We start from the raw sequence: 27,890 nt of genomic DNA on the forward strand, positions 1-27,890 counted from the left end.
AGTACAAACTTATTTGTTGCGCTTACTTATAACTGCTTCGCATGTGCCTGCTTCAAAAGCATGGTTCCAGACACATAACTTGTTAGCTATAGGTGAAAAGTGCTTGCACAAAACTAAAGTTCTCTTTATCGAGTGTCTGTTTCATTTGGTTTCGTTTGAATATTTGAAACAGTTACTACATTTCTCGTATTAGTTTACAACAAACATTGTCGCAACGCTCGTTCAGGTTGTCACTTTGTCACTCTGCGGCCCCGTGTATTGCAGGTGTGGATTTACATTCTCCTGGCCACGGCGTGCACCGTATTCGTGATGTACATCAGCGCGCGCCTCAGCTTCCGCGAGTGGATGCTGGTGGACGACGGAAAGGGCGGCGAGTGCATGGAAAACCGCTTCAACCTCTTCAACTGCTTTCTCTTCGTGCTCACAACACTACTCCATCAACGAGTGAGCCTCGACCCCAGGTTAGAGGTCCTGCTGGGGAGAAAGATTAAAACGTGATAAAGACCGAGATCGAGAGGTAGAGAAAGATTGAGAGATTATTCCAAAAGAGCCTATTTGTGAGCGAGTGTGTTCAAGGGTATGGTGGAAATCGTTGAGCATACAGTCGGATGGACTCCAGGGAGGAAAATGGCGGCATTAAGCCGCGGAAGGCCTAAAACAGCGTATACCTGAAGATTCTGTAGTCCAACGTGGTTTTTCTGTTGCTAGGTTTCCTGCTCAGCCCAGAGAGGTTTGACTTGACCCAAAGATAGTTACAGACATGACATTGATGTCTAACTTGGCGCTGACACCAAGCGATTCCACTTCCCGTAGGTCTAACCGATACGTCGCAGTTCGCGTTGAGCTGCCATCGCTTCGAGGATCTTCTCGAACCTTCCCGTTTCCTCGCATTCTCTTGTCGTGCTTACCACTGAAGCACTCTGTACAGATGCTTCAGCGAAGCTGAAATGGTTGGCCGCGTTGTTTATCGCTGGTTTAATCTCGATGGTTTATTAAAGCTTTTCTCAAGTGCTGGCTACGTCTGTCTAGAATTAATAGGTTGCCGTACATTTGCTGTCTTTATGATTTTTAGTGGACCAGTCGTGAGCAGGGGAACTGGCGCATTTTCCATGGCACATATACGTTCATGATGGTGACAGTTTTTTAATAGACGGTTTCGCTGTTTGTAAACAAACTGGCTCTTACCGAACGGCCTGCCCAAGAAGACCTTCCGTGTGCAGCTTCCGGTACTGCTTTTTCGAAGGTACCAGCGGTGTTTTCGGGATGTGTTTAAGTTTTGTGCTGTATTATTTTTGGCACATCCCTTAGGAGGTGTTTAGAGTAATGTCAAGCGGTCAGATGAAGGGGCTCAACGGCGCGCAGGGGAGGTACAAATAGAAAATGCATAAACTGCAGGAGAAGTTAGTCAGTGCACTTAATTGGGCCAGTTGGTTCTGCATATCAAGGATGTGGGCGCGAAGATACTGACAGGGAAGAGATAGGTAACACCTGTATTTTCCCTGGTCGCGTCTTGAAAACACTCCCACATCGTAGACATGCAGGCGAAGAGTTGTCCGTTTCGTAGTGAAGTTGTACAATTCAGCTTTTTAACTAGACCTGAGAATCGTTCTCCTGTGAAACCACAAACATATTTGTGTATTGATCTAAGCACACAACGTCAGCACAAAATGCCTATTTCTGCACTTGTGTCACATCAGACACTTTTTATAGAGATCAGTGGTGATGAGAATCGCTCACGATTCGAAGTGCTCAGTGTGACTGAGAAATTATAGAATGTAATTATTGTGCGGTTATGTCAATTGCTTCACGCAAACTATTATGGTTTGTACTCACGAGTAAACTATTCATGAATCAAACTTAACCTAAACTCACCTAAACAACAGTACATGTTCACACTGAAACTTAAATGAGCTAGAATGCGGTTATATTACTTGAAGCAGTAAGACGGATGATGAGTCGTCTTTTGTGAACCTCTTAACAGGTATCACTTTAAAATAAAATGACATACAACGGCAACAAAACAAGGACACCGCGACGTACGCTGTGCGACAATTCATGTTGAGTGCGGCTGTTTTGTTTCCCAGGTTCCTTGGAAGAAGAGACAACATCATTGATATCGCTGCAATTTTCAAGAAACACCTCTAAGATTAATTTTCACTGTTAGCTTTCACGTTTTGATTCAGGTGCCAGCCCACTTATTACTTATCTGCCACGGGTAGAAGACGACGGCGTCCGATGTAGTCCCTGTAACTGGGGGCCTTCTTTTAACGTGAACTACGTACCATTAGTCTCTGCTGAGCTCTACACTGCATTTAATGAAGTGGGCCGAACAAACCTGCACGAGTGTTGTGAAGAGCCAGTTTCATTTGCGTAATAATTGCAATGCAGGCAAATTTTCTATCTCCATTGGTCCGAAAACAGAACGTTTTGTGCAGCGTGTAAAATTATTGCTGCCTTGAAGACTGCATTTTGGTTTGGCACAACTGCGCTCGAGGTGCGAGCGCTTGATCAGAATCATTCTGTGTGCATGATTTATCGAAACACCAGCAGGGGCCAGCAACAAAGGCTAAACCACGCTAAAAGAAGTTAAACAGTAAGTTTCTAAGGGCACGTTTACAGTTGTCGCACAGTAATGCCAGACACCGGCAGGCGCTAACCTTTCGTACACGCCGAGCTTTTTGCGGCTGCAGGGCTTAAAGAGCTGCGTTGTTATAGAAACAAGACTAGGAGACAGAGGGGGAGAAAAACTGTGCGTCGCGACGACTGGGGGTTCAGTCATTGCGATCGTAGTCCAGCTGGAATTGCCTTTGTGGTGTTCAGCGCATTTATCTGAACCCTTTTACGTGCTTGCCATGGACTACCAGTACTGGAACTTGGTTTATACAGTATGGTCCTTGTGGTGAAGTTCTCATAAGTGTAGTGATGAGAGGATGGTATCAGTGGCGCACATAGAATTTCGTTCCGGGAAATTTCAGCCAGCCTTGACCTATGAACGTATACGCATAGTTATACACTTCCAATTTGACAAATTTGTGTGTAAAGTGGCGGGAATTCGAAACCCCCCTTAATCTTGCTCCGTCAATAAATGGTATGCTTGTTCGAGATAAGGTGCAGACCATCAGCGCATACAACGGAGTACACTCACAATCTGGTTCCGGATGAACTGGCGGATGGAGTCAGGAAACTAGACGAAATAAATGTCTAGCTTTTATTGGCAATAGCGAGATCTTTGCGCAGCACATGGCGAAGAGAACTAGAGAAGTACTTGACGCAGTGTAGGTGGAGGCATCAATGTCGGCTGCTTTTGGTTCACAACTACACCCGGAGGTATTAAGAAACGGATGTAACAACCAAAACATTTCTCAATATATTAAAATACCAAAGACAAAAATCGAATTTCCGTATTCCCACGGTCGTCACCTGTGAATATTCAGAATATCAACGAATGTATCCAGCTTTTGAAACATTTTTGATTATTTTCACAAAGATTTCCGAAAAAAGCACTGAATGCGGAACTAGCAAACAAGATCATGAGGAGACCACAACGGCAAAATATTTTGTGGTCCTGGATAGTTACATCAGTGCGTACAAAACTATGCCCCTCCCCTCGTCCCTTGCCCCACCGCCAGCAGCTATGCACATATTTTCAATAGCTTGCGTCCTGCACTGACACCTGGCGCATGGATCAGTTTCATGTATAATTGTACGTCGTACTCAATAAGAACAAATGCGCCTTCATTTTCTTGCGAGCTGAAGACCAATGGGGACGATGTCATGTTATATCAGCTGCTCGCGAAGCGGCCAATCATCCAATCTGGGCAGCTCGTTAAGAATGCGTTTGTATTCTACATCAAATCGAGGACAGTGGCAGATTAATATACTCCATACCACCCATCCTCATTATTTCATACTTGTAAGCATGGGTACACGCCTTCGGTTGTATTTGCAGTGCTCACAGGCTAAAAAATGACATCAAAATATTTATCAACAACTTCTATGAGCGAATGTTCGAGATCACAGCATCATGTGGCCTAAGTAAACAGCTACATAACCCGCCACCAATGATAACGTGGGCTCTGACGTATGTGCTAGAATCAATATACCTTCCATACGACGTATACAGCTGAAGTGGGTAAAAAAAAAACGCCACGTGCATTACATTACCTGGTTCTTGACAGTCGTGTTGCAATCCGTGAGTGCGGTGCATACTCTCGAATTATCCAACGTGTCCTACAGGTTGTACGGAGTGCTTTGAAGTGCAGACAACCGAGTTGGGTAGATAATAAATCTCTCAGACATCGTTACAACTTTCCATATTGGTCGCAGGTCCGCATTAAGCGGTTCCATACCAGTTTAAAAGTCTGACATAACCCAAATTTTTGTGATTGCCTCTCCCCTTCCACATGTCTGACATGCTTTAGAGATACGTCCTCGTTAGGTTATGAAACTGGTTTAAACTAAGAAGCGCGTGTACGTTAGTTAAGTACGGTTCGTACACTGGAGTGAGAAATGTATGATAAGCAGGTTCAACGTCTGCTAATAAGTGCGTGCGCATTTCAACTTGAGCTCAAAGCCCTCTTACGAGCAGTGCATGCAGGAGAGATCACTAAAGTGCCAGTATCTTCAGTGGAATCCAATTCGAATTTCAAGGCATCAAACAACCAAGGCTGCAAGTTCTAGTACTCGATACTGCAGTCAAAGATAGTGGGCCAACAAAGTGGTTATATTCAGATTTTTCTCGCACTTCTTGCACAGGGAGATACTTGAACTTTTTACGCTGACTATGCATACAGACTTTGAACGTGTTTGTGGGCTCGAAACAGTACCGACCTAATATAGCTGTTGGGCTGAAGTAAGAAAGTACACGACCCCAACGCCATGAGTCAGCTGTAAGAAAAAGAGATCTGTGTAAAAGTGGCTTCATTTGCATGACCACCGTAAGTTACTTGCGCCTGCGTTCGCAGAGCAACATGCCAGCAAAAAGAGAAAAAACGAACAGTATTAACAGCGCGATGAGAGGCAGGATTGTGTTATAGAAAGCAGAACGTCTGTCGCACCTTCATTAGTTTGGAACGTGAAATTAATTACATTTCGTTTACATTGCCCTCAAGAGTAGCACTAATTCGGGTGCAAGAGGACTACCGCAATAACTATTATCTAACCAGGAGGCGCTGCTGCTTCTTCAATAAAACAGAAACGTGCCAACTTAAATTAAATCATCGCTACGTTTGCTCAGTCCTTCATAAGTGCATCCGTGATTTTCATACCGATACCACTTACATATTTTCAAATTAAAGAAAAAAACAACCTTCTTCTTCTTACGTAGACAGGAAGGTACTGCAAACTTTGGGTTACTGAGTGGAACTAAACACGAAACTCATGAAACATTTCTACGGGCCTGCTCTTTTCGCTTTTCACGTAATAATGATTGAACTTGAGGGTACAGCGGACTTTGTAGTAATGAAATTAGATTAAGTAAATTACATTTCTCTGGCTTAGCAACGTAGTGAAATAACTTTGTAGGCTCATAATGTGGTGATGTGATGAATACCTTCAAGCGAGTAACATAAAAAAATCGCATCCTTTTCTTATTACTTTTCAATAAAATATACATGTTCACTTTGCTTGTGGAATTTAACATTTGACCGAATCTGAATTAAGTAAACAAGCACATGTTTATTTGACTGCGATGTCTAGGAACGGGGCTCTAAATATCTCTGAGATTTCAATGTAGATGCACTGTATACTTGACCTAGACAGTGAATAATGAATTTTTGTAAACGTAATTATATTATAATTTCACCACTTCTGAAAAGTAATAGCAATGTGATGTTATTACGTCTAATGTAACATTGGTACTTGAAAAATACTTTGTAATGCAGCCTAAATATATTTTTTTACATTTTTGCAAAGTAATTAGTATTGAAATATCTTACTCTGGGAATTTCTGCGATAAATACAGCCTCTGAAATAATTGAGTTTCTAAACACTCACAAAGTTTTCTCGTACAATGGCTTTTTTTGAGTGCTGGTTTGTTTGGTTGCGCGTATTTTAACATCGCAATGAACATACACTTTCAACGTAGCGATCAATCATATGAGAGGCGGAACGGTATTTTCCTGCGTCGATCTACTGTGTTATCATCAAAGACACCGTTTCCCTCCGATAAAAAGTAGAAAAAAAGCACCGAAATTGTTTAAAATACAAAACATTGATTGATTGATATGTGGGGTTTAACGTCCAAAACCACCATATGATTATGAGAGACGATGTAGTGGAGGACTTCAGAAATTTCGACTACCTGGGGTCCTTTAACGTGCACCCAAATCTGAGCCCACGGGCCTACAACATTTTCGCCCCCATCTAAAATGCAGCCGCCGCAGCCGGGATTCAATCCCACGACTTGCGGGCCAGCAGCCGACTACCTTAGCTACTAAACAACTACGGCGGGGCTAAAATACGAAACATAGCTATCGCGTAAAACTACTAGTCTTTAAAAAAAAGGCAGTGCTATACTTACTAACTTTGAGGTAGTAAATTGTGTTCATAACATTCACTACCCAAGTAGTAACTGCGGGTAGTATACCACAGACGTTTACTAACTTAGAAGCAACCAGAGGTAGTAAATGTCTGTGGTTTACTACCTACAGTTACTACTTATGTAGTGAATGTTGTGACAACAATTTACTACCTCAAAGTTAGTAAGTAGCAGTGTCTTTTTTTAAAAGTGCACACTTGAGGCTAAATATACGCTAAAAAAGTAATAAAAGTGTATGGGCTGGTCTAAATGAATATCCCCTCCTCTTACTATATCAGTCATTGTCATACTCGCTGAATATCATCTATTTTGTGCGTTTGATTTGTTTTACGTAAGCTTTATTCACAGAAAAGTAGAGGAGGAAGTGCACACCCACGCCTCTCATGGTCTGGTCAATTCTTTAATGAACTTTTACGCCGAAGTGCTGTTGAACAAAGGCCGCTCCGATATCTTAAAAAAAAGTAGATTGCTGAAGTATTTAATCTTCTGGAAAACGTAATATGGTGGTTTGGTACAAAATTTTCCAAGCAAATGACGCGTTTACGCCTTATCGAAACAGTAATCCAAGTATTGAACCTGGACATTATGAAGGTGATTAATGACGATACGCAAGCTGCAGGGACAGTAAAATTTAATCAAAAAAGTCATTAACAGTACCCAAATATAAGCACTTCATAATAATATGCTCGCCCATTTCACCACAAGGGCATGAGATACGAATAAACTCGGAAGAATAATATTCGCTAAGCGATGCTATTCTAGTCAACACAGTCCGATGTTTGCGGAAGACCTTGCGTATTCTCTCGGTGACCATAAAAGAAAGGCATTAACCTGACTTGAGCTGAGTTGACTTGTATTGTTAAAAGCACTTGCGCGATAGTTTGTGCCCCATGCGCGGCTATACCTAGCGTAATGATAAAACATTGAAGGACCCATAAGCTCCGCCTATATAGGAGCTGGACGCGATAGCGATATCCTGTCCCTAGAACATGCTTCAACCACTCATTAAATATTTTTGTATGAGGTTACTGGAGAAGTATAAATTGTGTATTTCTAAATTGTAGTCTATGAAGTTGAAAGTGGTTTGTGTCTGTGAATGTGTTGCATGTCGCTACATTCTGTGAAATGGGGGAGCATGCTTTGAACTACGTGCAATTGTGTGCGTGAAACGTTTCGAACTTGTTATGCACCCATTACACGGTTTCAAGAAAATGCGTGTGGTGTCGTGTTTGCCTTTTGTAACGGGTGGCCGTCTTTAAACGACGAAGTCGCTATGGTAATCATTTCTTTTGAAGACGATAGGTTTGCGTGAATACCTCTCTCTGATTCACGGTGGAGTTCAACAATCTGCAATAAAATTACTGACTCTCTCTTCTTTTTATAATTTTCCTTCTCTTACCTCCTTCCTTTTTCTCATAGTTCTTGTCCCCTTCGCTAATATTCGAGTGTAGAGTAGCCAACCAGATGTCTTTTTGTAAACCTGCCGTTTTGTCGACGTCATGAGTGAGATTTCTCTCCCCCCTCTCTCTCCCCCTCTCTCCCCCCTCTCTCCCCCCTCTCTCTCTAACATTTATTCCATTTGCCCTCTCCCCAGTGCAAGGTAGCCTACCAGGCTCAGCCATGGTTGACCTCCCTGCCTTTCTTCCATCCTTATTCTCTTTCTCTCTTTCTCCCTGCCTTGTCTCTTTATGTTTGCTTCTATCCTTCTTGACGCCCGATGGCAATGTACGCTTGTACAACGCAAATATTCTTCGATATTGCACATTGCATTGTGAAACCTGTATGCAGGACGCTTGTGTTTGTAAGGCATAAAAGTTATTTTCACTGCATTTCTAAAGAGGCGTGTGACCTTGTGACGGAACAGCTGCTTCTCACGCAAACGGCCTGTGTTCGATCCTCACTTGGACAAGGAAATTTTTATTGTTTATTTTATTTCCATCTCTGTCAATTATTGGTCATGCACAAGATGCTTTTTTGCTCAAAACCAACTACGTGATCGGCAACACTGACACCGGAATTACTGCAAAACAAACTCTTTAAGGATATCGCGTTAACAACTTATGGTTTGAGCACTCTGAAACCACAATACTATTAGACACGCCATAGTGAGGGGCTTTGAGTTATTTCGGCCACATGGGGTTCCTTAACATGCACATAGTTAAAAGTACGCGGCTGTTAATGCATTTTGCTACACTCTAAATGTGGCCGCCTGTGCCGGTAATGAAGCCAGCGCCCTCGATCTTGGCTATGTCATTCGTTCGTTTAACCCTAAGGATCCTTAACATGGCGTCATACAAGACAGTGAGGGTAAACAGCACCGAAATTGAATGTAATAAGTGATGTGTGTGCTTAAAACAAAAAACCGACTATATGCTACAAGTACAGAGCGCAGGAGAGATAAGAGGGAAAATTTTTCTAAGGTAGAGCTTGTATTGAGAAAGAGAGATAGAGAAAAAAAAGGAGGAGTCAGATGCAATGGTGCAGCCAAGAATACTTTACGGGGCGGGGGGCTCAACAACCCCCCTCCCTCTTTCAACGCCTCTCGCTTTCTTTCCGGCTACGCCTCTGATCAGAGCACATGACAAAACAAACAAACAAACAAACAAACAAATAAACAAACAATACGAGAGGTGACTTGAAGTTGAAGTTCAAGGCGTGCTAAAACAAACAAGCGCAAACGAAAGATAAACAAAGCGCACGCACACATTTGTGATTCTTGCGCAGCTCTTACGACGTGGCAATGCACTAAGAGGTATAACTCGTACGGTGAAGTTAACAAGAGGCATTTCTTTAGACCTTCTTTGGCCCAGATTTTCATAACAATTTCACGTTATTCCGCCAACTCGTTACCTATGTTCGCAGAGCCCCAGCTACTCGCGTGTTGGCTGGCTTCTGGTACTTCTTCACTTTCATCGTGCTCGCCATTGTGGTGAGCAACCTGTGCGAGAGCATCCTCTGGCAGGACAGAGGACCCGACTACGACTCTGTCGACCAGCTTATGAAGACGCCCGGGTTCACGTACATCGCCATACGAGGTGGAAGCACTCGCGCTTACCTTGAGGTGAGACGAGAGTGAGTGAGTGAGTGAGTGAATGAGTGAGTGAGTGAGTGAGTGAGTGAGTGAGTGAATGAATGCGGCGTGCATGCGTGCAAGTGCGTGTTCCTGCAAGATGGATACAAGGAACGCCACTCCCACTTTCAATGCGAATACTTGTAATGCAAGTGGTGTAAGCGTTCAGTTTTTCACCCAAGCACAAAAAGAAAAGAAAACGGCAGTCAAAACTGAATCGCGAACTAACAAATAAGACAAACCAATGATCTTAATACTCTAGTGCTTAATAGACACACTTCACCTGTCCACTAGTAAGCTGAGATCCCCATACATGGTAGGAGGGGGGGGGGGGGTATTGCAGCGCTTTCCTCCAATTAGGTGACTTGGGGAGAGGCACATGCCTCCCCTGCCCCCCCCCCCCTCGTGCGCACGCAAAAGCCTGCAAGCCTTAAGTAAGCATAATGGCCCGAACATCTACAAGGGAACGCCATAAGCCTGAGATCTTGAGATCTTGTGCCCGGTATACTGTGAAAAGAAGAAAAGTTGTTTAGACTCACTCGAATGTTTCTTTTTCTTTTTTGCCTGCTCACTTATGACTATATTTTATACCTCTAACCTTCTACTCCTGTGTGGCTGACCTTCCACCATCTCCCTAGTCTCCTTTCTTTTCCTCCCCCTCGTTTTGAGCAAAATTAGTGAAAAAAAAGATGTTTGGATAAAAAGTAGGTCGTACCAGCTCTCACATAAAGCTACGTTAGTGACAAAATGTGCACTACAGCATAAACTAATCTTGGTAAGAAAATTGTACGTCTTTTGCGAAGCTTGCCCTATACTTTTTCCGCAGTAGCAGCGTTAACTAACATTGACTGACATCGGTTACAGGTGGCTAACTTTGGTTGTCAGCTGTACTGAAGATGCAATAAATAAATATGTATTGCTATGCGTCCCCGTTGTTTCATTGTATGGCACACACTGTACAGCGATACGAAAGAAAAAGAGCCGGTAAGCCGCAGTTTCGCACAATAGGTACAGGTCAAGAAGTCCAACTATTGAGAAATATTGTGAATATTTTAGTACTAGAGTTTAGGTAACAAAAATACTTTTTTGCATTCTGCCGAGCACCGTGTGAGATATTTACTATGCATAAAAGATGTCTAAAAAGAAGAACCTCGAGTAGTTTGTTTTCGGCCGGAATCATTGTTCCAGCGTGGGTGTGTGCCACAGATTACAGGCTGTTCTTTCCTTCCATTGTTTTTATGTCCACATAGGGAGTGTTGGACTTTTCTCATGCAAGGGAAAGTTTCTGGAACGCGAATCCGGCATTCTTTGGATTGAAACACGTTTTCCTCAGGCTGCACAAACCTGTGCCTCACCAATATTGCATGGAAATGGCAATAATGTTAGCAGAAGTCTGCACATATTTTTTCTATCTCTCTGTAATGCATTAGTTTCATGACTAATACACAGTGATCTGAGACAGTCACTCATGTTGATATTAATATACGAATTTCAGCAAAACACCTTAGTGGTCGAGCGCACAAACATGACAAAGACAAAGCTGCCATCCACAAGCTTGATCACTTAGAAAAAAATCGCTGAACCTAGAAGTTCAAAGCGTTGGAATGTGTAACTAGTTTTAAAACAAATGTACAAAAACATTGTATTTTTAAAAGAAATTCCAACAGATCGCACCCACTCTAGCGATTTATTTGGAATGGATTTCATGCTAACCAGACGGCCCCTACTTACATATGCTGTACGTCGATTCAAGGTTTACGAGGAGTATCGACGCCTTTATGAGAATTAAATATATTAAAATAAGAAAAAAAAGAACTTATGGCTGTCGTCTCGCTTTTGTGGCACGCAAGCTAACTGAAATGAGAAAGCTCCGAATATTCATGCCTGTCGGGAGTGATGGAAAGTCTGTCAACTGAGCGTGCACCCAGCCTGTGATTGAACGAAAGTAATAATCGTAACCTTAGGAGGTAAGAAAACAGCAAAGAGAATCAAAGAACAAATAGGTGTAGCCTATGTAGTAGTGAAATGTCGCGCTTTTTAACTCCACGTGGTCATTTCCACCCTTACGTCTAAAACGCACAAAACGAAATCGTATCAATTGACCTCGCATGGTATTCATTGGAGACAATTCCCAACGGGTGTCTGGCTGCACGGCAAAGGAGAATAAAAGACAATTCCCAATTGATATCCCTTCCATGTGAATTGATCAAGAGGCTATTTCTTCATGACTACACTGGAACAGATTACTGGCAACACCACTTGTGCCACAATGACGAGAAGCGCCTGGAAATAATAACGCGCTCGTTTTTCGTAACTTGAGGGAAGGATGCGCGGTCCTTCGAAAGAAAAAAGAAATAGAAGTGACTAGGTGACTGTCGTGAAAAGAATAGATAACAGATGGTAAGGTTAGAGCTTAGGAATGGCCACCAAGAGAAGAGAAACGCGTTCGAGGATCGTCAAAGGATTAAGCGGAGTGACGAAGCGGGAAATTCGAAAGCGCAAAAAGAAACTGGCAGGTATCTTAACAGGATGTGTTGCACATCACAGCCTTTGTTCTGCAGTGCACATGAGATGTGTGCTGCTGGACGCAATAAAACAGTGTGTCTTTTTTCGCATGTCCGTTGTTTTGCGCTCAGTGCAATTGCGAAGGACGTGCCGAGCTGGTGACGATTACGATGATTACACTTTCAGCACTCCAACGTGCCCCTGCATCAAAGGATGTCGCAGTTCGTCGAACGTAGCGGACGCAACAACCCGGGAACCTTCGCGGAGGGCCTCGACCGCGTCAAGAACGAAGACAAAGTGGCATTCATCATGGAGTACGCAACTGCCGCTCACGTCACGCAGAGTGACTGCGAGTTCAGCATGACCGACACCTTTGTTCACCACTCGGCCTACGGCATCGTTACCGCCAGAGGTGGGTAGGTGGCTAGCGTTTCGGAATGAACCCTTTCAGGTGATAGTGCTCGGCCCTTTAAGTGTGCAGGGTGCGCCAGCTAATTTTGGCCCGAGCCTAATTACACTGCTGAAGCACTCTGTGAAGACGCGAACAAATGCACGCTGATAGCCAGTGAACGCATTAAGCCGCACAATATGTGTACCACCTAATTGCGTCATAAGACAATGTTAACGAACTTACGTAGAGACCTAAATTCACACAGCAGACAAACGACACATATTGTACACACGCAGCATCGCTGCTTTTACAATAACATGAATGGACGGCATAAATGCACAACAGTCCTTTTTTTTTTCAAAGTTCACGAATGGCCGAACTGGCGCATTGGTGAACTTCTTAAGCAACGAAGCTTGAGAAATAGTCCGATTAGGCAGTTTAGAGCTTTCTATTTATTAAACATTAGTGTTTTTCTGCTAATTGTAGGCGCCAGGAATACCGAACGAAACATTTGCAAAAGAATTCCTTACTTTGTTGTTTTTACTAATGTGTATACGCGATTGGGTTGCATTCACCGAGAAATTTTGACAACTAATTCGTTCATGTTAATTCCAATAAAAGAACATTCACGGGTGAATGCGGTCATGTTTTCAAGCACGTTAGGACAGCAGTTAGTGAATAACACCGCTACATTGGAGTCAGTTTCGAGCGCACGGAGCAAAACGAAACCCGCTGAGAAGCATGAAGTTATCGGAGTGAAAATGTAAAAAAAAAAGAGCTAGAATAGCCTGAGTGTACTTAACGGGGAACAACAACATAATAAAAATTTTTTGGATTGTACTTAAATGGCCATAGGGAGGTATTCTGAGCGATATCACTTGCATACAAATTACCTAGACACCCCTAGTACGAGCGATTTATTCACCCTTAATCTGAGAGATGCTTTTTTTACAAAAAACGTGCAAATCACTCCCTGGTGTCTTATTTAAATTGGGTATCAGAAACTTCTGTAGCAATACCACTTAAAGTGTTACACATTAACCTTTTATTTCTTTTCATCCAAAAATAAAAATCCGCCTTTTAGGTATTTTTTTTAATTCCTCCCTCTACTGTGATGATGTTTTGTTAGTATCTCTTTCTATCCTGTTCTGGTTATGCTTTGAGCATGTTCTTTATTGTAAACGCATAAGGTAAATGCTGTTTAACAGACATATTGGGCCTAAAACCGTTAACTATTCATCGTTTACGCTTACCGGTTTATCGATGACCGACTACAAAGCAGGTGGTTCTTGGCTTTCTTACACGTGTTCTCCTATGCTGAATAATTTAGCAGATTCATGACTTCCAGTTCGTAAATCCGAAGTGATGAAAACGTGGCCGCGGCTAGCTTTGCATAGCATTGATCTTGCATGGCTAAAGGCACAAAGGAAAATCATTTTCTTCTACTCGATGATTTGGACTAGGTTTCGCTATTGTTTTGCTATAGCTTTAATGGTGTTGTTTCCTTGTTATATGTCAAGTTTTGCTGATATTGGCATGCCATATTCACGTTCAGTTGTTATATTAACATGGTTATGCTTGATAAAGCTTCAGTCAATGTCCAACCCTCATTCATCCTCCCTGTATAAGCTTCATCCCAATATCTGCCACGTACGTTTATCAAAGTAAATTCATAGGATAAACACAGTTTCACTTGTAGCTGGCGTTTGCACGAGCGTCCTGGAGCCCCGTTTCTGGCTAGCTTACCTCTGCAACGCCTATCACGCTATGTGAAGTGCATTAGAATATCGCTCCAGTACTCTGTAGCACTCTAGAAGACAGCACGGGTAGGTTGATGATGATGATGAAGAAGAAGATGATGATGATGCTTAGAATCAGCGGACACATTATACCTGGCGTAAAATCCTTTTTAATAGCGGTGTAAGAAATACAACGACCTTTAAAATTTTTTTGAATATTTCAAAGTGGCATTTCCCATCATTCTAATAATAGCCATCGCAAAGTAATTGTTGTTTGAACAGTGAAATAATAAAATACACTTGAAAGAAGTACCGTAGTGTAAACTTTACAAGCACGAAACGATAACAGAACATAACAGGACGGCACGACAAAGAAAAAAAAGACATCATAACCTTAACGAAAAGAAAACTACGAACTATATAAAATAAATGAAACAATGGTTATCCATAAACGATAAAAAAGGATAACTAAAAACCAGGTGCTATGAAGTAAAGCGTACGAGCGCGTTTTACTTCGTAGCACACCCCACATGTGGGGCGTGCTATTGTTCTTACGCGTGGGGGGCAAAAAACAACAAAATATAGCAACAATAACTCTTATATAACAGCGTGATTAGTGGTTTCAACGACGATAACGGTGTCGTACCACGGTAGGAAGTCAGCACTAGTCACGCGTGTTAACGTTTCAATATGTTCTTCTTGAGCTACAGCTTCTTGTAGACTCATGAGCCTGCTCGGCGAACAAAATATATAACTCATTCACTTGGTCTACCTGCAGCGCGGTTCCGTGCCAACCGTTCTGAACTCACTGCAAAGCTTTTCCGACCCCATTACGCCGTGGCCATCAACTCACCATAAAGAGCTTACGTAAAGTCATCTGATTAACTCGCCCAAATTCAACCAGAGTCAGGGTGGTGCACACGAACACTCCTTTATTCAAAGAGAAAAACAACACTGTATACCTTATCCCCCGTTGGCAGATAAGGTCGCCTAGACGCCGTAAAACGCATTAGCATAATGCTGGGGTCACGCTGCAACGGCGTTGGGAAGCAGTGCGGTGGTGGTGCAGCTGTCCTTTCGAAAGGAATACTGAATTTTTCAGCATTCTCAGATTCGAGTGAAATGATAAAGAGCTTTGGCTGATGGCGCTTTTTGGCGACGCTCGCAGCGGAAACCAGTAATCTGATAAGGGATGACGATGGCAGTGAGTGCGGCAAATCTACCGTATTCGCCGAGGTTATTCGATGGCCATGAAAGATCCATGCTGTGCTGGTAGAGTGCGATAAGGAAAAAGTTCATTGCACGCCACTCGTTCCCTTGTTTGTTCCACCGGGGAAAATGGTTCGATTCTGCTATGAAGAATCATTCAGGAGGTCCATATGAAACTAAATTATGCACTTATTCTTGTAAAGCTTTAGCGCTACAGAGTATAGTCACGAAGCCAAGGGATAAACGCAAAAGCAAAAAAGGAAGTGTCTGAGTGAGCGCTGAGCTCCCACTGGTCTCGCCCATCATATCGCCTATTTTTAGAGAATTTTTCGCTTTTGTCTTCGTCCCTTTCTTTCATGTCCATGCTGAGCTTAGCTAAAGTTTTATAGTAATAAGATACCCAAACTTACCCACTCAGCTATACTTGTCAACTTTAGCTTCTACTTGATGCAGATTAGGCATGAGAAAAAGAACACTTATTACGAAAAGGAGAGCAAACATCACGTCGTTCAACAAGGGGAACATCAGCGATTGAGCGGTACAAGTATTCCCTCAATTCATTCAAATTTTTAGGTTACTTAAGTGACATGTCTTAGGCGAGTTGAGGTGTTTTAGTCCATGAGAATTTTGTAGGCTAGAACAACAGACGTGTGAAGAAACATGCTCAGATAGGACGCCACTGTGAGTCGGTTAAAATGAGACAGACAGACAGACAGACAGACAGACAGACAGACAGACAGACAGACAGACAGACAGACAGACAGACAGACAGACAGACAGACAGACAGACAGACAGACAGACAGACAGACAGGCAGGCAGGCAGGCAGGCAGGCAGGCAGGCAGGCAGGCAGGCAGGCAGGCAGGCAGATAGATAGATAGATAGATAGATAGATAGATAGATAGATAGATAGATAGATAGATAGATAGATAGATAGATAGATAGATAGATAGATAGATAGATAGATAGATAGATAGATAGATAGATAGATAGATAGATAGATAGATAGATAGATAGATAGATAGATAGATAGATAGATAGATAGATAGATAGATAGATAGATAGATAGATAGATAGATAGATAGATAGATAGATTTACGACAGAAAAATAGCCAGCAAGGAGATGAGTACGACGAAAAGCCACATAAAGAAAGCATATTAATAATTGGTTTGGTAAAAAAAAGCGAAATGACAGCCTCTAAAATTCAGCAATCCTATTATCCTCATTCAGATAAAACTTCCTCGTTTAAAGAAGAAAATCTGATTTGCTCAGCATTTACATACAGCTATCGATCGAAGGCCCAGTTAAGCATCATTTGATGCAAGGACATTGCACTCGCAGCATAAGAGAAAACGACAGTCAGAAGCCACTTTGAATGCTTGGTATGTATAGACATAATATCATATGAATTGTGGAAAGCTGGCAAGCCAAGAAAAACACGTTCAAGTCATTTGTCTTGCTTAAAGTATAGCAATCTTATAGCAACTATAAGAACAATTCTGGAAACGAGTGCACAGTTCATGTCGAAATAGTTAAGGTTCAGAAAGAAAAGCGGGTAGAAGAAAAGGTACAACAGAAGAATCGTTGTCATGTCTATCTCTAATTACTTTAACAAGCAATTAAAAATGAAAGAGAGGGAAAAAATAACAGAATGCCGCTGGTGGGGCTCCATTGGGCTTTACATTCGAAGGTCTTATTGCACACGCGATGCTCGTACCGATTCGAGAACGAAGTGATGCTTTTGCAATCTGTTTTTTTTAGGGGCGATGCTCCTTATAGCGGCACCAGTTTGTCCCTCATAGTCGTAGTCGTAGTGAGTAACCAGTTCTACGCTTTGACCTCCAAGGTGGTGCCGGTGGGAGATTTCTCCTGGGCGTTGTTGAACAATAAAAAAAATTCGCAGCGTGTGCGTCAACTAAAAGCCGAATTCTTCTGTCTCTCATTCCCCATTAGCAGCCATTGGCATGTTCCAGTAGGAAACGTTAGTAGAAGTAGAAGTGTTAAAAGCCGACTTCTGCTGTCTCTCATTCCCAGTAGCAGCCATTGTTTACCTCCAAGCTAATGCCTGGGGAGATTTCTCCTGTGCGTGATTAAACAATAAAAAAATTGACGGCAGATCCACGAGGGGAATGATGATGAGATTGGGCGAAGCTCCTGGAAGTAATACCATGAAATTTTCTTCCGTTAATTCGCCCGATAAAAAACACCCAGCGTCTTTCGTTAAGCAGCTGGCATCTTCTTTTTGTTTTGCTTTTGAAACATCTGGCGTCTTTTCGTTTTCCATTTAGAAAACATCTGGCGTCTTTCGTTGGTTTATTTCATCAACCAACGGCGTTTTGAACAAAAATTTTATATTGTTTAATCACGCACAGGAGAAATCTCCCCAGGCACTACCTTGGAGGTAAACAATGGCTGCTGCTGGGAATGAGAGACAGCAGAAGTCGGCTTTTAACACTTCTACTTCTACTAACGTTTCCTACTGGAGCATGCTAATGGCTGCTAATGGGAAATGAGAGACGGGAGCATGCGGCTTTTAGTTAATGCGCACGCTGCGAACTTTTTATTGTTCAACAAAGCACAGGAGAAATCTCCCACCAGCACCACCTTGCAGGTCAAAATGTAACACTTGTTACACACTGCGACTACGACTACGAGGGACGAACAGGTGCCGCTTTAAAAAGCTTCGCCCCTAAAAGTTTTGTTCAGAACGCGGTTGATTGATAAAATAAACCAACGAAAGACGCCAGATGTTTTCTAAAAGCAAAACGAAAAGACGCCAGATGTTTCTAAAGCAAAACAAAAAGAAGACGCCAAATGCTTAGCGAAAGACGCCAGGTGTTTTCTAAAGCAATGTTTTTTTAATCAAAACCATATCGATACAGGTTTGTAGTTGCCGATGCTCGTTGCCGTCGGTGTGTGCTCGTATGGATAAGGATGCCGAAAGGCGGGCGCGCAGAGCAGCGGCGGCGCGCGCTCGCAGACAGGACCCTGAAGTGAGAGCACGCGAGGCAGAAGCACACCGGGAAGCTGCGCGACGTCGCCGCCAAGATCCTGCTGTACGGGAACAAGAAGCCACATTAGCAAGGCAGCGTCGGCAAGATCCCGCCGTACGTGAACAAGAAGCTGCAGCTGCACGTCAGCGTCGGCAAGATCCTTCCGTACGGGAACGAGAGGCCGAGACAGCACGTCAACGTCACGAAGCAGATCTTGAAAACTTTCGACAATGGGAAGCGGCGAGCAAGCGCGCATATCGCCAGGCGAATTAACGGAAGAAAATTTCACGGTATTACTTCCAGGAGCTTCGCCCAATCTCATCATCATTCACCTGGTGGATCTGCCGTCAATTTTTTTTCCTGCCTGCTTATCTAAGGTGCAGGATTGTATGAAAGGGGTGATATTGGCAACGCTTGCGGAATGGCTGCCTCTACCCCTAGCGTCAGAAACCGTGCATGTTTACAATGCGCATGGTGTCGTTCTGAGACCCTTTGCACAATAGACATGTGAATTGTTCAGCAAGCAATATTTTTTTGCTCTAGTACCAAGAATAAGCAGTGAAACTCTTTGTTTCTTTGTCCAGTATTTCTGGTCAAGCACTTCCGCTTTCACGAAGACTCTGAAAGCGTGTTTTAAACCTAAAACAGGTTCGAAATCAACTATTCTCATTCAAGTTACGATTCGTATTGGATACTTGTGATATTGGAGCGCAAGTTTACTTAAGAAAGGTCCAAGTAACTGTTGGGTAATTAACGAAATTTAATTCGACGAGTTCATCGAAAGTGCAGGGGATTCTCTGGTAACCAAGTAGGATGGTTGCGGCACCTGATGGAGCATATCTCAACTACCCACTTTTTTTCTTTGTGGCTTCTGAGATAAGCTTCGGCACTGTGGTGAAACACAAAATTTAACTCAAGAAATAGACGATAGAAAACTAACACTGACATGGGAGTGCCCCTTCTAGATACCTAAATTAAGGATCGTGTCTTACTTTTTTTCATTCTACTACTTTTTCTTCTACTTCTAGTTCTATTCGATAAAGTGTGGTAGAAACCTAATCAAAGTCTCCGTTTTTTTGCACTAGAAGTTCTCTGTGTGTCTATACCATGTCTTTATTTAGAATAATACAATAACTGTTCCGTTTTTATATTTCCCCAAAACCACGATAGCATTATGATAGGCGCTCTAGTAGAGGGCTGCGAAAATTTAGACCACCTGGCGTTCTGATGATGATGCTGATGATGCTCCTTGCAATACGTGCACGGGAGCCTCTTGCACTTCTCCTTCATCGAAATGCACATCCTACGATATTTGGGTCAGCAATAGAGTTGTTTATTCTCTTTAGGGGCTCTAACTTCAATAATGAATGCTTCTTACTTACGCACTTTGTACTTAATCTTTTGGCTTTGAACAATCATTATTGATTTCGGTGTTTAACTGTTTGTCATACTCGTAGTCGTAAAAACCGAATCTAGGCTCATACCTTTCGTGGGTACGTGCCATACTTACGTGTCATCATCGCCAGCACGATCCAGCGCGTGCTGTCAGAGCGGACAAGTAGGCCTATCGGACAACGAGACAAGAGAGAAGCACTGATGGGTCTTTTGGGGGCTCATCGGTGGTCGCGAAGAGCTATGCGGCAGTTTCTTTGCATAGCGGCCCTCTACGCACTCCTCGTGCCATGGATGATTTACTTGACGTCACGGCTGGAGCTCGCCACCCTCAAGCGAGTGTCTTTGTCCATCAAGTCGGACGGCCCTCACTACGTGATCAACTCGTCTGAGTGCCTGTTTCCACTCTACGAGCCTTTCCATTGGTCGGTTGCGTATTTGTACCGCAGGAGATTAAGCATCGAGAACAAGTGCCGCGGCATCGAACAGTTCGTCTTTTTCGTCAACGTCAGCGTTCCCCTCTTGAACGCGAAGCGCCTCGAAGACACTTACGGGCTGACACCAAGCTCCCTGCAGTGCCACTACCACGCCGTTGTAGGAGTCAGCAGCGGTATAGGGGTAGCCCAGGAGGTCGAGACCGGGCCGCGTCGACCGCTCGTCTTCGGCGAACATCTGCTCGAAGAGCACGTACAAATAACTTGTGTTCGAGACGGGATGCCCCTTTTCACGGAGTTTCACCTGCTGCCAGTTCAGAAGAAGCGACTCAATACGGCGTTACGACGCGGTCAAGGCGAGTGGTTCATCCCCTGGGCGGCTTTCCGCGACAAACTTTCGGTGCTCGTAATAGGCATCGACTCCGTCTCCAGGCTCAACTCGATGCGACACCTGAGAAAGACGCGGAAGTACCTTTCGAGCAAGCTGAAGGCGTACGAGCTCCTAGGATTCACCGCCGTCACCAGCGACCCGCTACAAAGCCAGCTTTCACTCCTGGCTGGCGTGGACGTGCGCGAGATGTCGAGTTTGTCCGAAGACCAGAACTTACACGTCCCGCTACACCTGGTCAGCGCGTACTCCGGACGAGGCTATGCGACGCTGTTCGCACTCGACTCGGCCAAAGACGGTTCTCCATTCGTGGACGATCGGTGGGGGTATGGAAACCCGCCTGTCGATTATAGTGCCAGGACCTTCGTGCAAGCCATGGAAAAGCAGGAGCGGAACGCTTCGTGTCAGAGCCTCACTTCGAGATCGGAGGCTTTGCTGAAGTACGTGAATGCCCTATTTGAGCTGGACACGGGCCCGGTGCGCAAGTTTGGATACGTCTGGCTTTCGCAGCACGTCCGCGGTGACGTCAATGCCGTCGGTTACCTCGACCAACCTCTAAAGTTCTTCCTTAGAAACCTTACCGAGAGTGGTGTGCTGAACAGAACGGCTCTGTTGCTTCTCAGTAACTACGGCAAGCGTGTCGGGAGCATGGCGCTTCCTTCGTCCATCGGCGACCACGAGGTCAAGGCGCCTTTCGGCTTCTTGGTGATGCCAGAGGCGTTCCTTCGAAGGAATCCGGACGTAGCTGTCGCCCTCGAGGTCAACCAGCGCCGGATGGTGTCGGCGTACGACATCCACGCGACGCTTTTGGCCCTGGCCCGATGGCCCGACGACAAGCACAGCTCTACAGAGAGGGGCTTGAGCTTACTACAGCCGTTTCCGCACAAGAGGTCATGCGGTGACGTCTTCGCACAGCCCGACGCCTGCGCCTGTCTCGGTTCGAGGTCCACGGTGTTGCCGTACGCTGCAGACCTTCCTCTCTTTGCCAGATTTGCCATCGATCACATGAACGACGCGACCCAGGCCAACTTCCCGGGCCGCTGTGTTCGGTGGGAACTAGCTCGCGTAAACAAAGCGGACGTCATAGGAGGTGGCGAAGGTATCGGCAGGCTAGAGCTTCGAGTTGAGCTGACGACCACGCGAAACGTCACTTTCGAAGTGTTTGGTGCCGTAATTGACAGTAGTGTACCGAAGTATCATTTGAGCTATATAAACAGACTCGAGTTGACTGGAACACACTCCAACTGTATCAACGACAAACCGTTCAAAACGTACTGCCTTTGCAGTACGAGTTCTGAAAACTCAAGGTAGAATGCTGGGGAGGTTGCGAAGCTTTCAGCTTTATTTTTTCTCGTTTTTGTTTAATGCCATTTAGTTGAACGCAATTTTTAACATCTTTTTCCGCAAATATGCACAACCACTACTTCTTGTGCGTCATTATATGAATGGTGATGTTTGTTTGAGTGTTGTACGAGTTATGATATTTCATCAAGCATACTTCTGAATTTCTTAATGAAACAAATACCACGTGTATAAAAAGTAATAAAAAAGTGATTTTACTTCTTACTTTAGCGCTTCTGGTCTTTTTCGGTGTTCTACATATGTCATTATCTGTATGTAGTCAATGCATCACCCAAAAGGATTACCATGAGTATGACAAGCTGCACTCCTACACATTCTTATCAGCCCAAAACTCATCAACGCAATGTGATTGTGTATTGTGAAAAGCTTGAATTCTTGGACAATGTGTTTGCCTCAGCGCGATACATAGAAGCCGAAATTGTGACACCTCGCTTCTTGACAATCTATACTACAACCATTATTGGCGCAAGTGTACGCATTGCGCTCACTAGGAACCTCTGTTACTGTGCTCTATTATAAACGTACCAGTGAGGCAATTATCCTAACACCTGGTTTGAGGGTGAATTCATCCGCGAAAAAAAAAAAAGTTGAATCGCTTCGCCGCGGTGGTCTAGTGGCTAAGGTACTCGGCTGCTGACCCGCAGGGCACGGGTTTGAATCCCGGCTGCGGCGGCTGCATTTCCGATGGAGGCGGAAATGTTGTAGGCCCGTGTACTCAGATTTGGGTGCAGGTTAAAGAACCCCAGGCGGTCTAAATTTCCGGAGCCCTCCACTACGGCGTCTCTCATAATCATATAGTGGTTTTGGGACGTTAAACCCCACATATCAATCAATCAAATCAAAAAAGTTGAATCGACAGCATTCAACTCCATGAGCCCATTTTGTAGCTTCTCAGTGCTGGCTGCTTCATCGCTAAAGTTTGAATCTATCAGTCTATCTATCTATCTATCTATCTATCTATCTATCTATCTATCTATCTATCTATCTATCTATCTATCTATCTATCTATCTATCTATCTATCTATCTATCTATCTATCTATCTATCTATCTATCTATCTATCTATCTATCTATCTATCTATCTATCTATCTATCTATCTATCTATCTATCTATCTATCTATCTATCTATCTATCAAAAAATCTTTGTTTGTTGCAAAATACATAAACGCATCGGGTGAGTATATACAGAAGAAGGTCCCATAGCACAAGGCTGAAAGGCGCGACCTACTGTACTGTATGATGAAATAATTTTAACCATGCATTCCAGATGAGAGAGCTGGCGTCCAGAACTAAAGAAGGTCGTAGTAAGCTTCCACGTGCTTACGGAATTAAGGTAACCGGCTGAAGCTGACAGGTGACCTAAAGGCGAGAGCAAGTCCACCAGGAATGATCATTAATCAAATTGCTTGTTGTATTGTATACATAATGATACATCATATAAAACACCGTATTTCTACTAATAGTACTTCTACTAATAGTACAACGTAGAGCCTCAGGTCACTCACGCAGGTTGGCTGCCGCACACGTTCTTGCTGGCACCTTCTCAAGCTCACATAACACTCACTCGTGTCCGAAGTGACTTCTTCCACTATTTACCAGTACGCACTTGTGCTGACAATCGCGCTTGTGCTTAGTTACATTCGAACAGGGCCACATACGTGTTCAAACAAAATCTCATTCGTATTAATTGACTCAGTTGATAGCGGCACCAGGGGGTGTGGTTTGGAGGCTTGAAACCTGCTGATATTTTCCCTAGGGTTGTTTGTGTGCACGTGTGAAGTGCGTGAACATCCACACATACACACAAGCACGTACACATAGGCACACATACGCACAGTCAGCGTCAAATGAAACCCGTGCTGCGGCAAGCATTTGCAATGGTATAGTGAGTGCCCTCCAGTTATGACGATGGGCAGGCGCGCATAGGCGCAGTGTTTCTTAACCGGATGCGCACTCCGTCAAGGATGGTGACTGGAGGGTTGCCATAGTTTACTATGGCCACCCTCGCCGCTCTTCAAGTTTCATGCGACGCCAATAGTACAAGAATGGGAACTGAATCAACCACTTACCAAAAAAATTCAAAAAAAGTGCGCGACCTCCCAGAATCGGGTTTGTCGACTTTTATGTCTAACATTTACTCAGACTCACTCTACTCCTTCATATTCGCACGCATTGACGCTCTTCGTTACAAGCTAATACCTCCAGTGCCACCCTCACATCTGTAAAATGATTGTAGATTTAGTGCGAGCCAATGTACTGGTCAGTAAATATTCCTACATATGCTATCTAAAGCAACCGGCGTTCTGTGGCCCATAAAAAATTCAGCAGCTTATACAAAAATCCTAAAGAGCTCCGCTAATAAATAGTTATTTTGGAGGTGTCAATAATGAATTATATATTTTATCCGTTCCTCACAAACAGACATCAAGCATTGGTTGAATAGTAATTGTTTCAGGAAGGGCGCATACATTGGCCAACAGAAACGCTATAGAGCATTCTCGCAAAAGCATAACTTGCTACTCGAAGAAAACCTCATTTTTGCCAATTTGTAACCGTTCCTAACTTTGACACTACCTGTTATCGTGTCTGCTATGCGTATGTAAACCTCTTTCCTCCGATGACCCAGTTTTGCATGCGTTTATTACATGCATATAACGCACTTAAACACGACACATGCATGAACATATGTAGCAGCTGGCTGAGCCCCATTCCTGCTCGAAAAAAAGTATCTGGTGGCAGGACTAACATCTGAGTCAAGTAGCAAGTCAAAACAGTGTTTCAGGCCGGTGTCGCAGCCATTCTATCACAATAATTGTCTCTCTTTCTCTGTCTGTCCATTTTCTATCCTAGGCTCTGAATACCGAAGCTTGCTGTCCAAGGGCATTCTCAAGCTCCAAGAGGACGGGCGCCTTCAGTGGCTCCAGGAACGCTGGTGGAAGCCCAACCAGTACTGCGGACAGGACGATGACGTGGACGGCGATGGAGACGGTGACAGCGACGAAGAAGACGAAGAGGCCCACTCGCTCGAGGCACGCGTACAGATTCGCCAGCTGACCGGCGCGGACCTTGCAGGCGCGTTCGTCATCGTCTACGTGGGCTTCATCATCGCAGGCATCCTCGCTGTGGGCGAACTCTTCTACGTCTTCAGCACTAGGGCCAAGAGAGAGACGGTACGCGAGCTAATGGGAGTCCCCGGTGTACTCTCATTTTTCGTTTGCCTTCGTAGATAACAACAGCTAAAAAATATAAAAAAACCAGGCAGCAATTTTTTCTCGGCCTTGTTCTAATTACGACAAAGCGTGGCAATAGTAGCACATATAAGTAACTAAGCAATTATGTGAGTAAGATAATAGACAATTTTGTAAGTAACTAAGTAGTAGTAATTATAGTCGTACTAGTTGTAGTAGTGGTAGCGGTTCGGTGTGTACACTCAGTGCAGGATTACTCATCAAAGGTAATACGGTGCACTATGCACTTCATACGTTGCTTCTGCGCCATTTGTAATTCGGTGCAAAGTCATACAATGCTTACGAACTTGCTGAACACTACTCGAAGGAGTTACTCACCTTTTTCTTCTGAGTCGATAGTTTTTATCGCACGTGCTCATTTGGTTTTGCAGTGCTTTCAAAATTTCCGCGCCTCTGGCTTAGCCACGTTGCCACGTGATGACGCCTTCATCTGACGTCATGTTATTTGACGTTATAGGAAGGGCATAAATTTTTGCATCGTGCGACGTCGTGATGAACTGACAGAGTGATCTCATCACATGAGGGCTTTTCGCGCCATTCGTGACACCATCGGCTGTCCCTGTTCACGTTTGATGAGGCATGTAAGACTTAACAAACGAGAAGTGGAAATGATACTGTTTACGTGGAATTCAAAACTTCAGTTACAAATAAGCATTTCAATGCGCATAAAAGTAGATACAATAAAAAAACGTACACACAACACTGATTTTTTTACGAATAAGTATAGCAGCGCAATCGGTTAGTTTCGGTAACTGATTTCACGGTTTGAGGTGAATCTCATCTGTTCCTCCTAAAGGTCCAGTCTATACAAGCAACAATTGTGCATATGGTATAATATGAACCAGAGCGTAAGTTATTAGATTTTTTTGAATTGCATACTACCATTTATAAATCGTAACAAAATAAGTCAAACTACATTAAACTTGTAAACCGATGAGTATAGGTGCGAGATGATGAGCATAAAAATAGAAATTTGGCATGAACTCATGACTTCATGACAACTCGGCCTGCAAATGAACACTCCTAGTTTCTCTTTTTTAGGCAGTCAGTTGCCATATAATTAGTTTTTTTTTCCCTCTCATGCAGCACTTGAACTCCATCGCTGTGTCAGACCACATGAAGCAGGCTGGATATGTCTGGAGGAAGTCCATGGACCTGAGCGAGATGAGAATGTGATCATGCAGCTTCCTCTTCATCGTCAAGATCATTGGAAGACGCACCTTTGATATGTACGCCAGTAGCAGCGCCTCGAGAGATGTTGCAGCCTATCTGACAGAGCAGCGTTTTGCAAGCTGTGAATCGCATCCCCGTGGTTCTCAAAGACGTTGAACAATGTCTAGGCGCAAAATCCGCGAAGGTCGAAGAATTGTATCTGGAAACTATGTACTTGTGTAACTACGTACAGCATGCCGCGCTACTTCTGGAAAGCTCGTTCGATTTTCAAGGTCTTTAACAACTTAGAAAGATAGCCGTGTCACGTAATATTCACAAGGCTTCGAAACTCCATCGGCCCACATGCGCTAAAAATGCATTGCTCACTAGACACACCACAAATATTGGATGCAGGAAATGTGGTTGGATGGTGTCCGGCAAAATATACGGTCTAATAAACTTGTGGCTGATTGGTAAAATAGGAAGTGTAAGAGTTCTTGCCACTTAGGAGTTTCTTGCTACAACCTAACCATGCAACTCTAAATAATGCTGGCTAGCTACAACTGCGACCACACGCAAGTTCATTATGACAGTTTTTGGTATACCATTCGTTGAAACACCGGCGCGAAACAGTGGCCTATAGTATTTGAATGATTAGTCATTCTTTGAAAATTCTCTTACTCTTCAATTTCTATCACAGTTTCTTTGTTAAAAAGGACTTGAAAATCGATGTTTTATTTTTAATGTCACCGGAGAATCTGAGCAGTTGAAGGTCAGCGTGACTTTATCGATTATGAAGTTGATTGATGAGAGCTTAATATCATTAGCTTAATATAATTTTTTCTCAAACTTCCTTTGCAATGCATACGGCTCGCTTAGAACATTAGGATATTTATTTTTACCAATATGAAATACCAATAGGTTCTAAGCATACGCTATCAATATCTATGAGGCTACGGCGAACTAATGAGACAAACTCGAGGAGGCGGCGGAGCCATCTGCGTATTTTCTCTCTTCGCGCGTTCTATGGTTTACCAAGAATTTCCCTGCCACAACAATTGTGTTCTTAGTTGTGTGAAATGGTTTTTCAAAGTACAACAAAAAGAACGTTTCCTTCACGTGACCCTTTATTGTGGATGCATCAAAATTGTTCGAAAAAAAGAAGAAAGTCTTACATCTACAACTATGGGCGTGTGTTTATAAAAAACTTACTACGCTAATAATTTCCACCAGAGAATAATATGACCGATGATGATGCGGCACATATATTAGCGAGTCTAGCTTACCAATGGGAAAACGCACTTCAAAGGGAGAAGTTTGTTAATTTCGGTGCCCGATTTCTAAGTTGTATGAGGAAAGGCACGTGACGCATTAAGTAATCTCATAATAAACAACTCTAAATCTCATGGCATGGTGGAGGGGAGAAGAGGAAAGGAAAGAGTGGGAAGTTAACAAGACGAGCTTCCCGT

General features: G+C 43.6%; 2 protein-coding genes across 2 annotated transcripts in view; one reads left to right on the plus strand and one right to left on the minus strand.

Annotated features, from left to right (window-relative positions):
- LOC142817742 (uncharacterized) overlaps positions 1-27,890 on the minus strand; it is a 51,352-nt gene that overhangs the window by 8,331 nt on the left and 15,131 nt on the right. The window lies entirely within an intron of this gene.
- On the plus strand, positions 269-27,539 carry LOC142817241 (glutamate receptor ionotropic, kainate 2-like). Its single transcript, XM_075894304.1, has 5 exons — positions 269-461; positions 9,401-9,599; positions 12,300-12,525; positions 24,872-25,191; positions 26,356-27,539. The coding sequence occupies exons 1-5, from the start codon at positions 310-312 to the stop codon at positions 26,443-26,445; spliced, it is 987 nt and encodes a 328-aa protein (XP_075750419.1). The 5' UTR covers positions 269-309; the 3' UTR covers positions 26,446-27,539.

This window comes from Rhipicephalus microplus, chromosome 5, assembly GCF_043290135.1.
Source record: "Rhipicephalus microplus isolate Deutch F79 chromosome 5, USDA_Rmic, whole genome shotgun sequence".
NCBI classification, from domain to species: domain Eukaryota; kingdom Metazoa; phylum Arthropoda; class Arachnida; order Ixodida; family Ixodidae; genus Rhipicephalus; species Rhipicephalus microplus.